Source organism: Rhea americana, unplaced genomic scaffold, assembly GCF_003343005.1.
Source record: "Rhea americana isolate MKP2758 unplaced genomic scaffold, rheAme1 scaffold_83, whole genome shotgun sequence".
In the NCBI taxonomy this organism is placed as follows: domain Eukaryota; kingdom Metazoa; phylum Chordata; class Aves; order Rheiformes; family Rheidae; genus Rhea; species Rhea americana.
In genome coordinates this window covers 2,555,342-2,571,661 of record NW_028187012.1, presented here as the reverse complement: position 1 = coordinate 2,571,661, position 16,320 = coordinate 2,555,342, and the positions used below count along the sequence as shown (strand labels likewise).

Below are 16,320 nucleotides of genomic sequence, written 5' to 3'. Positions count from 1 at the left end.
AAAAAAAAAAAAAAAAAAAAAAAAAAAAAAAAAAAAAAAAAAAAAAAAAAAAAAAAAAAAGAGAAAAGAAAAAAGAGAGTCCTCTCACCCTTCCTAAAATAGTTTCTAGCCTGGAGTACTGTTGTTATCAGAGAGGAACAGTAAGGAAATCTTCAGGGAAATGACTGCATCTAGTCTCTCTATGCTGGCTTCAAAATGCAAACATAAGAACTTGCATATTTATAGAGYGTTTGCAAATTGAAAAAAAATACTTGCCAACACCTAATGCACCAGCAGGGCAAATTCCTGAATTGTATGTGSCTTGCAAGCAGTTTGGCAGAATCTGCTGCTAGACTTTGCAATGAGAGCAGGCTACATAAGGCCCAGGGGCTGTTGGATAAACTGAAGCTCGTTGGCCAAAGGAGAAAACAACAGACAGGAGTTTCTATGGCCAGTATCACCAGGTAATCATCTCTTCACAACTGATCCTGAAATTGCTGCACTCCCCAGGGATAAATGACAAAGTGAATCCAAGCAGGAAACCCTTAGGCCTTTGAAATTCATTACAAAACTTCTGCGGATTTCCAAGGGCCTGGAGAGAGCCACTGAGAAGCATTTTGTTCTTTTCAGAAATCTACTACAGCTTCTGCTTTATTCAGCTCTTCACCTTGAGGGATGTCTGCCATCTCCTTTGTTTTCCCCCAAACCCTTCTTCCTCCACTTCTGTCAAGCACACAGAAAGGAGAGATGCCCAAAGCAGCCCCGCAGAAGATTGGTCATTTGTAACCACTGCTATTTAACGGGGCTGGGGACAAGGTTGCAGGGAATGCCCTACTTGCAACAACATACCCTCATTTTATCTGGRATGAAGCCAAGGTTTCAGCCCATCAGTTTTAATCTTTGGGACAGGAGATCAGGCTCCTTAAGCTCCTCTGGGAATTGGCCAAAATGTTTTCTGTCATTCAGAGCTTTGAAGAGCTTTGAGAAAGTAATCCCAAATAAAATACGGAATCAGATTTTAAATTAAATGCCAATGATCAACTCCATTCAGATCTTTAGTTTTTCTGTCTTTTCTACAAAGATACATTGTTACATACAATAAATGAGCCTAATGCACAGACAAAAGGCATAAAATATCTATGGCATTTTAAGTTTCCATGTTCATCTAAAGTTATCCAAGGACATGTTCAAATATACAGATGGATGAATAACTGGAGTACCCTATTATGCCAGAATTTATTGTTCAAAAAATCATCCTGTGTTCAAATTATCCCGTAAGTCATTTTATATCCATTAAATCACTACTGTAGTACATGTAAAAGCATAAAGATGAGCACAACAAATCAAGGAACTTAAAACACGTGAAGCAGAGTGTAACTTCACTTTTTGAACCTGCATGGCAGTGTTAGCACGCAGCAGTGTGAACTTCTGTTGAGTTTCTTCGACATTTTTGTTGCTTCATCCCCCAAATCTCATGTGCAAATGCAGGTCCAAGGTACCTACTGCTGCAGTCCAATATATAAATAGTTAACTGCACTACACGTATTTTTTCATAGAGGTGGAGTGGAAGTCAATAGAGGTAGGAAACACAACATACAAATCATGAAGCTACTTTCTTTGAAAAGAAATCAATCACCGTGGTGAAGATCTATAGATCTATGTCTATATAGATCTTCACMACAGTGAGAATTTAAAATGGCTCCAGAAATTAAATGAGTGGTTACACAGCCCTTCTGTTGATACCAGTATTGCTTCTGGGCTACTACTCACCTAAAGTAGCCAGTGCAAACATCAGCTTGGCGCACTTAGAAGAATATGCCACATCCTGCTTGCTTTATGCACAGAGGTGAATTCAATGAGATTGCTTCTGTGCATAAGGCAGGAAAGATTTACCCCCAAGTTCCTTATTTCTCTGGCAAACTATCRTTATAAAACAAGTTGCTAGTTCTGCAAGCATTTAAGCACTGCATTTAATCGGGCTGCTTATATAAGGAAGAAAGTGCATTTGCTTAAACACTTGCTAGACCATATTCTATGGAATATGCACCATAGCTGGAACTTTCATAAAAAGTCATGCTTTAAGGAGGCAAGACTCTCCATACTAAAAGTCTTCTCGCATTGCTGCAGCAGTAATGGTGTGGTTGAGGGCTGCACACCCACGGGTTATAAACCTATATTTCCATACAACTCCTTTCTACTTCCTTGTCATGAGATTGCTGGCTCATGATAGGGCAACGAGAAGCTCTGGCCTTTCTGGTTTTAATGAACCCAGCAAATCCACAAGCATTTACATGTTGTATATTTGGCTATCTGGTACAGAATATGCTGCAGTTAACATTTCTTTAAGTTTAGTAGGAGGAGAAAAACCTGTCAACCTTTCAGAAAGAATGATCTGAGATGCTTCCACAATTGTTTGCCAAATAGGGCTGACAATTTCCCACCGTTAACCATTAGAAAGAGCAGCTCTGTTCTGAATATTTGTTTCTGAAGGACAGCATGTCTTTTGCAGAATTCAAAATAGGCTTTTTCTTGCACAACATTGTATGTAACATGCTTCACATGTTAGCATCAGTCCCTGTATACTGACACAGAAAGGGCATTTTGTTCCCAGACCATGAGTAAATGACAAAAATATTGAAGGAAGAAGACCAAAACAGATGGTGGTCAACAGAAAGAAAAGATGAAGATAAAAGACATTTTTTCTGTATCTAGTCTAAGGCTGCTCTGTAGACTGCTCTCACATTTTAACTGTACTCAAGTCAAAGTTTGCTGTGGGCGAACATAAAATAGGTAAGTAGTCTCAGAACTAAAGACTAGAGAAGAGGCCCCTCACAACCTTGGCGTAGCTGTTTAACCTCACACAAGTGGAGTGCTTCTACTGCTTCAAGTGGGATCAAGTTCCCACACATTTAACTTGGTGGAGATATCACCAGCCCCTTTTAACAATTCCTAACTGCCTTTTCTCCCCCCACCCCAGGGTAAGATAGTCAGAACCCATTTTGCTGGGTAAAGTTTAAATAATCCAGATTAATGCAACATTAACAGTTAATTCTTGGCAACATCTGTGAAAATGGCTCTAGCAAAGACTTCCTGAAGGGCATGTGTAGGAGAAGTCAAATGCACAATGTTCATATGCAAAATATTAAGAAAAAAAGGTCTAGTGGCTCACACAGTTCTCATCTTAATCACCTGGTAGGAAGACTTCCTGCCTATAGAGATCAACAGTCTATTATTACAGAGAGCTGTACTCCCACTGAACTAAGTGCAATACCATTTCTTTTTTTTGTATTAGCTCTCTCCTTTTCTCTGAATCATCTGGTGGGAGATGATGGAGGTACAACAACCTCCTTTTCTTTCAGCTCCTCCTGCCTTCAGTGTGCTTCTGAATTACTTTAACATACAAATAATCTAGCTGGTACAACTGATCATTTTCCCGGGGTCTAGCTGAGTCCTCATTCCTACTCATTCCAACGTGCACTAACTACTGCATACATTTTCATATTGTGGCAGGTGTGGCTTTAAATGTCCTAATAAACAGTGTGTCCTCTTTCCTGAAAGCATATTTCCCTGTCCAAGAGAATATACTAAGCAGACTCCAACTGACTTCGGAGGGAGTCATGCTCCACGTGTGGGGGTTCCCTGTTTTTCCCACTTAGACGTCATCCTCTTGGCCCCACTTACAGCTTGTGAAACCATCCCACCTTTCCTCCCTTCTTTCCATCCATTTCCTTTCCTTCTGGAAAAAAGTGACTACTTGGAGGATAATCGCATCGAGAAAGCATGCTGTTTTACACCATCCAAAAAAATCTGTCTCATTCTGCTATGTTTTCTTATGTATATGGTTTCTTACTTGGAGGTAATTACCACTTAGCTACTCTTGTTTATAATTTCACATTCAAATGGATATAACACATTTTCTTTCTTGATCTGTTTTAATAAATATTCATGGCAACTTTTTGCATCTCTGTTCAGTAACCTTTAGTAATTTCCAAATACARACTAGTCCTCTAAGTAATTCATAAAATAACAAAATTCTTCTTGATTCTTTTCTTCTTACTACCACTTAGAGAGTCGCATTACTTCCACAAAGGAAGTTTTTCTAGTTGTTTTTCTAGGATTCAACAGGGTTTTAATTTCAGAACCATGCCAGATGTTACAAGTAGTTCAGTTCAGATGCTTTCATGCTTTTTCTTCTCTGTGTAATTTCAGGTTTCCCTGTTTATTTTCTTTCTCTGACATGGAGTAGAGGAAGTTGCACTTAAGGCTTAGTTTCTGTGATGATTTGAGTTACAGTATGTTTGAACAACTGATTTAGATAACTACTTCATCTGTTAGAAAATTCAGTTTTAAATAAATGGAACTGTACAAAAACAAGACGATGAAATCTGCAGTAAGCTTTACTGGATCTCTTGATCATAGAAACAAGGTATTGTGTGCTTTGCTCTATTTTTTTTTAACTCCTTTTTGCTTGCATGGGGTCCTCTGCCCTAAAATGATGCTGGTGTGTGTGTGACAGCATTTTCATTCTATTCCTCCATTTTAAAATCTTACAYTTTCAAAAAATCAGTAAAAAATAGTTTAATATTGTGAAAGAAACTTCAATATTCATCCTAAAGCAGAACTTGAAACTACAATCTGTTGTAGAGGAGTGGGGAAGGGTGTCAAACTGCGAGCTGTTGTGTGTGATTCATTATTTGACGTAACTGGTGCATCATAACATATGTTTGCCATCTGACAAAGGCAGGTACTGTACCCTTTATAACTCCAACCCTGGTCTTTRGTCCTTGGAATCATTAATCCCCTAAATTTTGTCTTTTTTAGTGCAGTAGCTAAAGCAAAACTATAGTGAGGAGCAGACATGCCACAGATCTGCCTGCCTGAGGCTTTTTTCCATGGCTTTTTCTCTAAACATACATTAGAAACTCTGTAAAATGAACCTCACTATTCCTGGAGTCTTCTTCCTCCTTTTGTTTTTTTTTTTTCAAGGTATAGTATTAGTCCCACATTAAATTGCCGTGCTTCATTGCACCTTATACACTTTTAGTCTGGAATAGATCTGAGGTTCTTATATGATCCTCCTCATTAAGAGTTTTACAATTCCCTTGCAGGGGAAATTCTCTTCCTTCTCTCTCCATAAGGAATCAAGACACAGAAGGAAGTCCCCTAAGTCATTGCAGCTGAGGATTTATTTATCTAAGTCCTGCTGAAAGCAATTGAAATAAAGCAATGACTTAGGCAAAATTATACAGGAAATTTGGTACAAACCAGATAACTGAACCTTAATATTTTTGCTCAAATACCTACTTTCCCAGTCATGTTGCGGTCTTAATTATGTCTGCACTGAAACATAATCAAGTGCAAATCAACAATATTTTTTGCCCTTATAATTTCTTTGTTCAATTTTATTTTCTGCAYCTCTTTAYTCCACATACATTCATTCTGCCTTTYACCTTTAGTTGYGCTGCAGACTAAAAYTGAACAATGAACAACTGACATTTTTAGTGGAAAATTGTTTAAAGAACCATTTGGAATATCAGCATTTTTCCTTCACTACTGCAAAAGCTGTCCTTAATATTCTTCTATTTCCTTTCCTCTTCCATCTATGAGTTTTAATGCCCTCATCCTCATTCATACATTTTGCATGCCATTTATTGGTTTGACAGGAGCCAACCCCCCCACTTCTTCCCTCCTTCTTGCCCCAGCTTTTACTGGACAGCTCTGCAGGTTTCAGCAAGATCACTTGTCTGCTTGAATTTCCGCAATCAAGATCTATGTTCAGAGAAAAATTATTGAGGAAACTACATGCATAATTAAATGCTAGTGACCAAAAACAGTCTGGCATGTTCTTAACATTAAAGGGAAACTCCTTCAGGGACTACTTCCAGCTGGGTAAGAATTCTAAGTACTGTGCTGTTCAGGAGATCTCCTCCCTGCTGTTCCAGTGTAACACGTTGCCCAAACTGATGGAGAAAGCTTACAATATAGGTAGCCTTTGAAATCACATCCAAAAGGAATTACAGCCTGAAGGCCGTACTCTTGGTGATGTGACATAACTAGACACAGCTAACTATGTGGAAAGGGCAAAACTCGCCCCTTCTCCTTAAAAGCACTCATACTTCATAGGCTGAGTTGTGCTGACTCTCCAAAAATCCCACAAGGAACTGACTTGAGGCTGTACCTCTGCAACAGCGAGGAAGAAATCTGAAGCAGAGGACAGCAGCCTTTCCAAACAGAAAATATATGAATGGATAGATAAGGATCTCAACAGAAACATCAGTGCTGTCTCATCTGCAGGTGAAGAGCAAATGGAACAAAGGTTTTTATCTTAAATACATGCTTSGAATGGGAAGGAAGTGTTGCAATGACCTTTGATTTTTTTTTTTCCTTTACAGACTGCCTGGAAAAGGTACAGTGTATTGTATGGGTTGTAGTCTACCTTTTTTCACTGCCAMAGTTCTACTGAGTAGAGAGCAGACTGACAAAACACTCATGCTCGGCTAGGGAGACATCTTTCATCTGCAAAGGGTAGTTCAAGGCCGGGTGACTCAACCTTTGCATAAAGCCACTGACCTCAGTGCAGTGCAGGAGCAGGTGAAACAGGAGAACTTCTCCCACTTTTATTGTCTAGTGTGGAAGATGCCATCCTCCCTCTCAGCTTCTATAGACCATAGCTTCATGGGCTGTTTATTTAATCCTGACTAATCCTAGACTTAAGCCATAGCCTTACAGGTAGGTGAGATGGAAAGCAGAAGCACATACTCTGTAAGGAAAAGGAAAGCATAATACAAAAAGTAGATGCTTTTACTCCTCTTTCAGAAAGCAATCTAGATTAATAAAGATGCTAACTAAAGGGAAAGATTTGGTAGTTAAAAGAGCAAATTATTTATACTGCTATTTAACAAAGTACTTTAAGATGTGTTCTTCCTCTCTTTTCCTCTCCCCAGATTTATTCTTTCTTTTACCTGCAAAGATTGTTTTGGTCACTCTAGTAGAAATTCACCATCAGACCTTTGTAGCTGTAAAATAATAGCCTTAATGCTGAATTCATTTTGCACTTTGTGCTTAATTCCAAACACAGTTAAATATCAAAGATTTCACAGCCCACTGAACTCCAGAATTTAGGATAAACTGCATTTTCCATTGCAAGTAGTTTGGAAAAAGTTATCCAAGGCAGGGAAGTACTAGGACTCAGCTCTTCCTGTAAGTTGGTCAGCCTTTATTTTTAGTTTTCAATTGTCAGTATTTTTTTCCCTTTTGTAAAGGAAGTGTAAAGAACTGCCAGTACTTGAAGCTAAATTACTTTATTTACAGGTCCAGCATGACACAAACAGCACTGATGAAGCCACGCAGCACTCATCCTAGCACCTTCAGCTGGCATGACTTCTAATGTAAAAGAATAAAGGCTGACATCTGATTTAGTCACTGGCTTGTTGATCTCATACTACCTGAAAAAAAATGCCCCTGAAAACTCAGCACCTCGGGGAATGTACRAGCTACTTTTTCAGATTAAATTCTTAATGTTACTTCTAGATCAACTCTTTGTGGGGTCACATTGTGGTGTAGGACAGCAATGCCTGTAAAAATAGCCACTAAATACTTCTTTTACTGAAGTGCATGGGGACAGAACAAGGCAAGGGACTCACTTGGCCCTGCTAAATTAAAAGAGCCACCTTATTTCATTAGAAGATCATAAAGGCTTCTAACTCAAATCCTATACATGCAGAACAAATCAATTCATAGACTAAATCTGGGTGCTTTATGAACATCAGACTATAGCAARCATACTAAAATTGAGTCTGATCCCTATCCTGGGCTAGTGCTCACAGATAAAAAGGTAGAAAACCTCACACTTTGAAAATGTTAAAGAAGAGGGAAAGGTGTTTAGAACAGAAAACCCACAATATTTAAACAGGAAATATTGCTAGGCTGTAATTAACACTTTCATTAAAGCTACAGAGCACACAAAGCYGAGATTTTCTGAAGGAGAATGCCAGAGCAGAAGGCTCTAGCAACAGAAACATCTCTGGTAAATGATATCTAAAGCTTAGATTTGTTTTTATTAAGTGTAATCACTGAGGTGACATCTGTTCTCCCAACCCTTGCATATGCATGTGATTATCTTGTGTAGACCTATTGAAACTAACCTTTAAACCAGCTACCCTAGGTACTGCTAAGTAGCACCGCTGGTATATCCATACAAGTCACAGAGGGCCCCCCAGGACTTCAGTAAATACCCAGTTGAACAGACAATATTGACCTGTTTGCTACAGTAGCTGAACTATAGCAGATATGATGAAGCAGAGAGTTACCCTTTTTAACAGAAGCTTTCCTGTCTGTGTAAGATTTCTACAGGGGTTTTATTTTTATTTGAATAATATCTAGTCACAGATTAAGCAACAATTTAAAAAGATACTACCTTTATGTCTTATCTTATGGGGCTGATCATGCATATTCTGGAAGGAAGGGGCACAGATCTGATCTAGAACTGCCACTCCAGTAAATCTGAAGTTTAACATAGTTGAATCGCAATATTGTGAGGCTATAAAATCCCAATTTCTCCAAAAGAGAATCAGTCTTCTCTCCTCCTATGTGAAATGTTCTAGACAAAGTTTCAAATAACACTTCAAACGTTGAGGAAGGAATGCAACAAAACCTCCTTTCTTAAAAAAAAAAAACAGAAAACAAGTATCTATGAGGACAAAGCCAGCAGTATCAAGAATAGACTCACAGTCAGAATAAAATGAAAATGGAAATGTAAGCTGTGAGAGAGGATTAGATACTGAAATGTGAACCAACAGGTAAGCAGGGAATCACAGGAAGAGGAATAACCACTATCAACAGCTAGCACAGAGAAGCCTTTAATTACCAGCTGCTCATCAAGCAGATTTGTGAGTCTTTCAAGGTTGGAAAGTTCAGTTGGCAGAAAGCAAGCAACTGCTGGGCTAGACAGGGACTATAACTTTCAGATACTAGGCTCAATTCCCTATCTCACGTCTGGATACTCCCTAGACTCTCATTTAAGATCACCCTGAAACAAGAGCAACTAATAGGTTTGTCAGTCTCTTACATTAGAAGTCTTTTGTGCACCAGCTTGATTTTCCTCATTTTAGCATTTGAAAATTCAGTTAGTGTCTGCTGCCCAGGAATGCACAAGGACAGCAGGAACATGGAATGTTAATGCAGCAGAACCATAAACATAATGTACAGAAGAGTAAGGAGAATTTTATTCTTCTGGCCATTAAACCCTATCAACTTCTTTGATCATRTCCTTCACTTCAGCAATTGTATATACTATACAGGTGAGTCATTCCATATTTTTATTAAGAGTATTCAAGGCATAAGCAAAATGAAGCACAAAAACACCCATGGAATTCCAAGTCTGAGCTTGTAAGCTGCCATTTCTTCACTATCTTCCTATTCAAGTGTTAATTCATATTAAAAATGAAAACCCAGAACACATGACAACAGAACAAGAACAACRTAAGTCATGTGCAAATAGTTTCTCTACTCCCAGTTTCCTCGTATCATACAGAAGACTGCCATCTACTGTTGACATCACTAAGTTTTTAAATACATATTTTGCATGCATAGTAATGGACAATATTTTACACCACTATGGAAAAGGTGAAAACTTACTAAAACTTACAGTTCTATGAAACCAATCTGAAAAATAAAGTCACTAGCACACTATTCCCATAGCCTAAAGCAATAGATCTGTGAGAGACAAATTCCCCCATAATTCTAGCATGCTGTGGGATCTATACCTTAATGGTTGTATAATATGTCGTTCCTGCCCAATCCTAGCTTAATCATTTCTGCTGCACAATTAGTCACTTTACTTGAGGTGATGCTCTGTTCTGTTTTCTCTTTATAATTGCAGCTACCATCTATTCTCTCTCCCTTGCCTCCCCTATCTCATGCTCCTTAAGGAAAGGCAAGAAAAGTTAAGATTGCAAGGTATGGGAAACCAGAAGCAAGATACAGCCTGTTACCAGGGAAGGAAGAGACAGAGAGGCCTAGAACAGCGCATCCACAATGCGCTAAGACATGTTCTCTAGAGGAGCCACCAGATGACAACAAATGAGCGAGAACTACACTCATTTCGTTCTATCCATTCGCCTGATGCCTCTGAGCCACAGTGGAGACCGTATCAATGGATCATCTGAATTGACTGTAAAATGAAGGGATTACCGACAATGTGTATTCTCTGCTGGCTACCCTGCCTGTACTTGTTCCATTGCCACTCTGTGTGAGGGGGAAAAAAATGGATGCAGGCACTACTTATCTGTTCTAGCCAGTCGGTGAAACCATGTCAGAAGYCATAGGGAGAAGCAATACTGGCACCTTCAAGGCTTATTAAAAATAAACAGGATCACTAAGATCTGAAAGAGAGCTGTGAGCTAGCACTTGGACATCTTACTTTTGTGTCGTATTACATTTATTTAGATCTCAGTATGGTTCCTGTTAACTGATTTCACACAGAGAAAATACAGTATTCACTGTAGTTATACCTGGTTGCAAKTCTAATTAAAGTGAACAGGTTCATATCATTAATTCAGTGAGACAGAAATGATTCCCCAATAAAACTGCAAACAATAAGGTCTTATTAAATAAACTCACCATAAATTCACTCTACACAAGTCAGATCACAAGTCTGAAAAGCAACCATCCCCTTTTCTTTGATAAACACCTCAAGAAGTCATTTTGTAATCAAAAGATAAACCAAAGCCTTAAATCTATAAACCATATCATCTAAACCAGCATCCTTAGCTTAGGATATAGCCAAGTTCTCTTGCTCCATTGCCATTCAGATACACAAACCCTGCTATTCTTGCTCATTCAAAGGTGTGTCAGGAGAAGAAAAACACTACACACGCTTTCCCATCTGYGAAATCATAATAATTTATTCAGATAAACCTTAAAGAACCCTTTCAAACATCACCCTATATTAGTGTATAGTTAATGACAACTTCAGAAATCATGCTTTTGCTGCAAAGCATTAATTTAATGGTAAATTTAAATGGTAAACCACAAGATGGTTTTTCATTATTTCAAAGCAGCATATTATTGACAACAAACTCACAAATAAATAAATAGTCAAGATTAAGATCTGCATTTAGTTTTGTGAAACCTCTGAATTGCCACAAAACAATCGTGTGATGATTGTCATCATTAACAAYATCCATTGCTGGCTGAAATAACACAGTTTAGAAGTATATTTTTAGGAAAACAGTATATGTCTTGAATTTCTATGGAAATATAATATCTTCCAAACAAGAAAAATATCCTTCAGAACTGCATGACGGTATCATAATGCACAATAAAAACGGTGTTTTGATTTTAATCTCTTTTTTTCTGTTAACAGTATTTACTATTTTCCAAATTTAATTTTTAGACAAATATCTGCTACTGGTTTTCAGAGATCTCATTAGAGGATATTAACCTTTGGAGGAGGAGAACATTTTCCTCAGGATCGATGCTTTTTTGTTGGTTTATCAAAGTAAGGAGTGTTGTCTTGTAGTAGATCTTTCCTGGGTATAAGCACTGTAACAGGGAAAAAAAAAAAGAAAGAATAGTATCTTCCAGAAAATATTATTTAAAATGATAAAGTTGTTTTTACATTTGCAAATAACAAATCGGGTTACTAAAATTAGAGTCTGGTAAATTGACAAGCAGCATAATGGTAACTACTTAAGAAACTATATTAACATTTACCTTCTGTTTGTCAGAATATTTTCTTTACCTTTTTTCCCTTTAAAAGCACTGAAAATATTTTAATGCCATTAAGAATCCATAAAAAGGGCAAAGTGTTGCAATAACTTTTAGCAAGAGAGAGAATGGCATTTTTAACATTGCTGGCAATCCTGAGTCAGATTATGTTTACTTAAACAATTTCAAAAATGAGTATTAAATTTGACATATCCCCTCCCCCATCTAATTTACGGTCCCTAATATATTAATCTTGTTACACTTGTTTCAAAGGCTAACAGAAAATGAAAAAAAAATCAAATGAAAGTTAGCACCAATTCTTCAAAGAACGGCAGCATGTTGGGGTTTGTCTAATTATGCACCATTTTAACCTGCTCCTGGCTCAAAGTTCTGGCCATCTGGTTCTTCAGACGCTGGCTTGGCCTTTCTGCATGGAGGGAAGGAGCTGTGTCATGTCACCTTTGTAGCAGTAACTTAAAGCACAAAGGGCTGAAAGCATAATGCTGTACTTCGCCTAGGTCAGACTAGGTCAGGTACTAAGGGTACAGTAAACCCATAAAACATTGCATGCATGTGTATCTGTAACACTGACTAACATTCTTTCCAAAGTACATTGTTTTCCCATATATTGTAAGAAAGAAAAYTGATTTCCTTGAGGATATGTTTCTTTTGCATCTGTGGATTGATACTGATGCATTAAATAAGTTTCTAAGAGCATTATACAAAAATTCAAATGCATTTCTCTTACAGAGAAAACATGGATGAGTAAATTCATGATAAATTATGTTGATCTATACAGCTACAATAGATGCATAAAAGCCAACATAAAAAGAAAAAAGAGGAATTGGATTTAAACTATCAGAAAACAAAACAAAATCCCCAAACAGATAAAGACTGAAAGAAGGGAATTTTTTACCTTCCTTTTCAAAGCTCAGTTTTGAATATACACAGTCAACACAGCACATCAAAATCATCAGAACATAATGCATATGTGGTGTATCACTAAAATGTAAGTTCTACTTGTGCCAGCTTAATTTGAAGTAAAATAAACAGAACCAAGAAATTTGTCTGTTAGTGAATAATGTGACTCAGCCTGAAACATTTTGTAAAAAAAAAATTTAGAAAGGTTGTTTAAATAACTAACAAGCTTGTAACTCAACATTTCTTCTCTTTAGAAAGCAAAATCCTGCCTAATTTAATTTTTAAAAGATTTATCCCTGAATTCAAACATGACTATACACTGCTTTGTCTCAGATTCTTATTAAGAAGAGTGATGTTGCCCTGTGCACTGCTTCCAAAGTCACGACAGCACTGAATAATCTCATTTGACAGAGAACGTATGTTCACCTTCTCAGTATATTTCTTCACTATCCGAAACTAGTTTTGGCTTTTCTTTTCAGGATATAAACTAAATACTTATTTTAGAGATGTAAGTTTTCAAAAAACCCACCAGATAGCTAAATTACATATTGTCAGCTRTAATACAAAAGAGTTAAGTGTAAGAAGATTCTGACAGTTTCAGGGGAAACGAGCTGCAGCAACAGTTTCAGAAACATCTCTTACCTAGCTTCTCCTTCCCCTCTCTTCTTTCATGCAGCATAACAACTATACTTTTCTTTGTTTTTGCTCAGGATGAAATAAGAGCATTATACTAAGTTAAATACAGCCCAGATAAAAGTATTTTATAACACCATTTTTTTTCCAAATAGGTCAATATACTTTCTATTACAGCAAAGTGAACCTTCATCTACAAAGTTTCTAAAAAAGCACGTAGCACATAAAACGAAACATTACGAAAAGTAAACTTTTCAACTAAATTCACTTAACTTATTTTCACTTGCAAACAAAGAGCAATTCATCTAGCTACTTTAGGGCATTCTATGGGAGATTTTTGATGTTTTAACTATACTTTTAACAACTTAAAAGAAAAGCTTATTCAGAAGCAAGTTAAGTTCACACTATTTCTTTCTTTCTAAAAACTGTAAATCAGAAAACCATAAGAATTTTTTCATTTTCCATTAAACTTCTCCTGGACAACTGAAATATTTTAAAAATGAACTTTTTCTTGTTTCTGCAAATGAAAATATTTCCACTATTTTTTTTATAAAATGAGTAAGAGGCCCAAGCTTCTTATTCAATACAAGAAAATGCCCAAAAAGTAGCAAGGGAGCTAACCGTAATTCTATCAGTACATTAAAAGTCACTACAGAACGTGAAGATTAAGGATCAGATTTTGCTCTGCTACAACCTMTTTAACCATAGTTGTACTAGAATTGAACACTCGTACAATTTACTACATCTAAAAGTTCAGATAGTTTTGCTTTACAAGCAGGCAAGGACGGAAAACAACAGGATGAGATATTCAGTAAAGAACAGCAGCAGTGGAAGGCACACCCATTTATAGGTGCAACTTTACATAGCACATTTATGATGTTATTCAGCATAAACTGCTAACAGAACATGGAGACAATCGTCTCAGATCCCTACAAACTCTGAACTTGCTTTGAGAAATTTTCTAGTGGCATACTATATACTGACACTAAGTTCTAATAAGTGCTATACTAGATTTACCTAGTTCAAAGTGCTGACAGTAATCAAAACTAGATACTTAGGAAAGGTGCAAATGCACTAAACCCTGCTCAGATAATGACATTTATGGACGTACTTTCTGTTACTGATTGATACACTATGGCAAAAAACCTGTATATTCTTCCCGTAAAGAGAGTAACTTTTGTTCTTTTTATTGCAATATCAAGCTGAACATCAAGTTTGATTTCTGCTTTTGTGCTTTTTTGAGTAATACATTGCTACTGGTGAATTATTTATTGTGTAAAATAAAAATAAAATTATTTTTAAATTCCAACTTTACCGAATGCTCTCCTGTCCTGTGGTATAATGAAAAGGTTTAATAGGAATACCTATCCATTTTTATGCTGTTCATTGTTATAYTATGAATTTTCATCATGATGCTTTAGAATTCCTTTCTAAATGTTCCTGATACTTTAGGAGATGATTACATATCAAGACTTCAAATATTTCTCACTTCAATATATACTCCAAACACACAACTTTCACACTATGATGGCTGTTTTGAGATTTGTGTTGTTCTTGAATATTCAGGTAAACCATAACTGATCAGTTGCTTTTTGTATCATCTCCTACAAATTACTATAGTAAAATWAATTATACGGTGATAAGCAAAGCTTACACCTATCCAAAACAAATACAGAAAAAAACACTAATGGGCAAGAGACTACATAGTGATATTCTTTGCATTTATATGCAGGTCAAATATACCCTGCACAGATTCACTCTACATTTTCTTGCTGCAGGACAAAGTTTTCCTGGCTAATACCATATTCTGTAAGACTTTCTTCTTCCACACAAACCTCAGTATCACTGTTTCTCTTAAAGGTCTACATAAATAAGGTTCTATTGTCTGAAATCTATTATTCTCTGAATACCCTGCAGGAGCTGGGAAGCTGGCAGCCTTCAGGGGTGGGGCAAGTCTTTATTTTATCCCATTGCCTTGAAACAGCTCTTAAAGTTCCTTGCTACAGGAGGACTGAGGAATGGCAAATTGGGGCAAAGTGCCGATTTGAAAAACAAAATGATTTCATAGGAGATCTAAAGATTTCCCTTTAGTGAATCCATGCTGGCTACTCCTGATCACCTTCTTTTYCTCCATATTCTTGGAGATGACATCCAGAAGGAGCTGTTCCATCACCTTTCCAGGGATGGAGGTGAGGCTGACTGGCCTATAGTTGCCTGGGTCCTCCTTCTCGCCCTTCTTGAAGACTGGAGTGACACTGGCTTTCTTCCAGKCCTCAGGCACCTCTCCAGTTCGCCATGACCTTTCAAAGATGGAGAGCAGCTTGGCAACAACATCTGCAAGCTCCCTTAGGACCCATGGGTGCATCCCATCCAGGCCCATAGATTTGTGGATGTCTAGCCTGCCCAGAAGGTCTCTAGTCCTATCCTCCTCAACCAAAGGAAAGTCTTCCCTTCTCTAGACTTTCTCCCTTGCCTCCAGGCTCTGGGATTCCTGAGGGCTGCCCTTAGCAGTGAAGAYTGAAGCAAAGAAGGCMTTCAGTAATTCTGCCTTCTCTGTATCCCTTGTCACCAGGGHCCCCGCCCCATTCAGTAGCAGGCCCACATTTTCCCTAGTCCTCCTCTCGCTGCTGATGTATCTGAAGAAGCCCTTCCCGTTGYCCTTAACATCCCTTGCAGGACTCAATTCCARCTGGGCCTTAGCCTTCCTCGCTGCATCTCTACATAGTCTGACWGCATTCCTCTAATTCTCCCAAGCAGCCTGTCCCCTCTTCCACATTTTGTGTACTTTCTTCTTCTGTCTGAATTTGGCCAAGAGCTCCTCGCTCAACCGTGCAGGTCTCCTGCCCCTTTTGCTGCACTTCTTACTCATAGGGACGCACCACTYTTGAGCTTGGAGGAAGTGATGCTTGAATACTAGCCAGCTCTCCTGGACCCCCCCTTCCTTCTAGGGCCTTAACCCATGAAATTCCTCCAAGTAGGTCTCTGAAGAGCCCAAAGTCTGCTCTCCTGAAGTCCAGGGTTGCAATCCTGCTTATTGCCTTACTTCTTTCATGCAGGATCCTGATCTCCACCATCTCA

The 16,320-nt window shown here is 37.8% G+C and overlaps 1 protein-coding gene across 2 annotated transcripts in view; it reads right to left on the bottom strand.

Annotated features, from left to right (window-relative positions):
• LYRM7 (LYR motif containing 7) overlaps positions 1 to 16,320 on the bottom strand; it is a 37,618-nt gene that overhangs the window by 10,841 nt on the left and 10,457 nt on the right. Inside the window, exon 5 of one of the 2 annotated variants that reach the window (XM_085323236.1) lies at positions 11,423 to 11,523. In XM_085323236.1, coding sequence (XP_085179362.1) covers positions 11,447 to 11,523 — 77 coding nt within the window. In that variant the 3' untranslated portion in view covers positions 11,423 to 11,446. Of the gene's footprint in view, positions 1 to 10,865; positions 11,524 to 16,320 lie in introns of those variants that run through there. The other variant, XM_085323237.1, reaches the window with a different exon arrangement.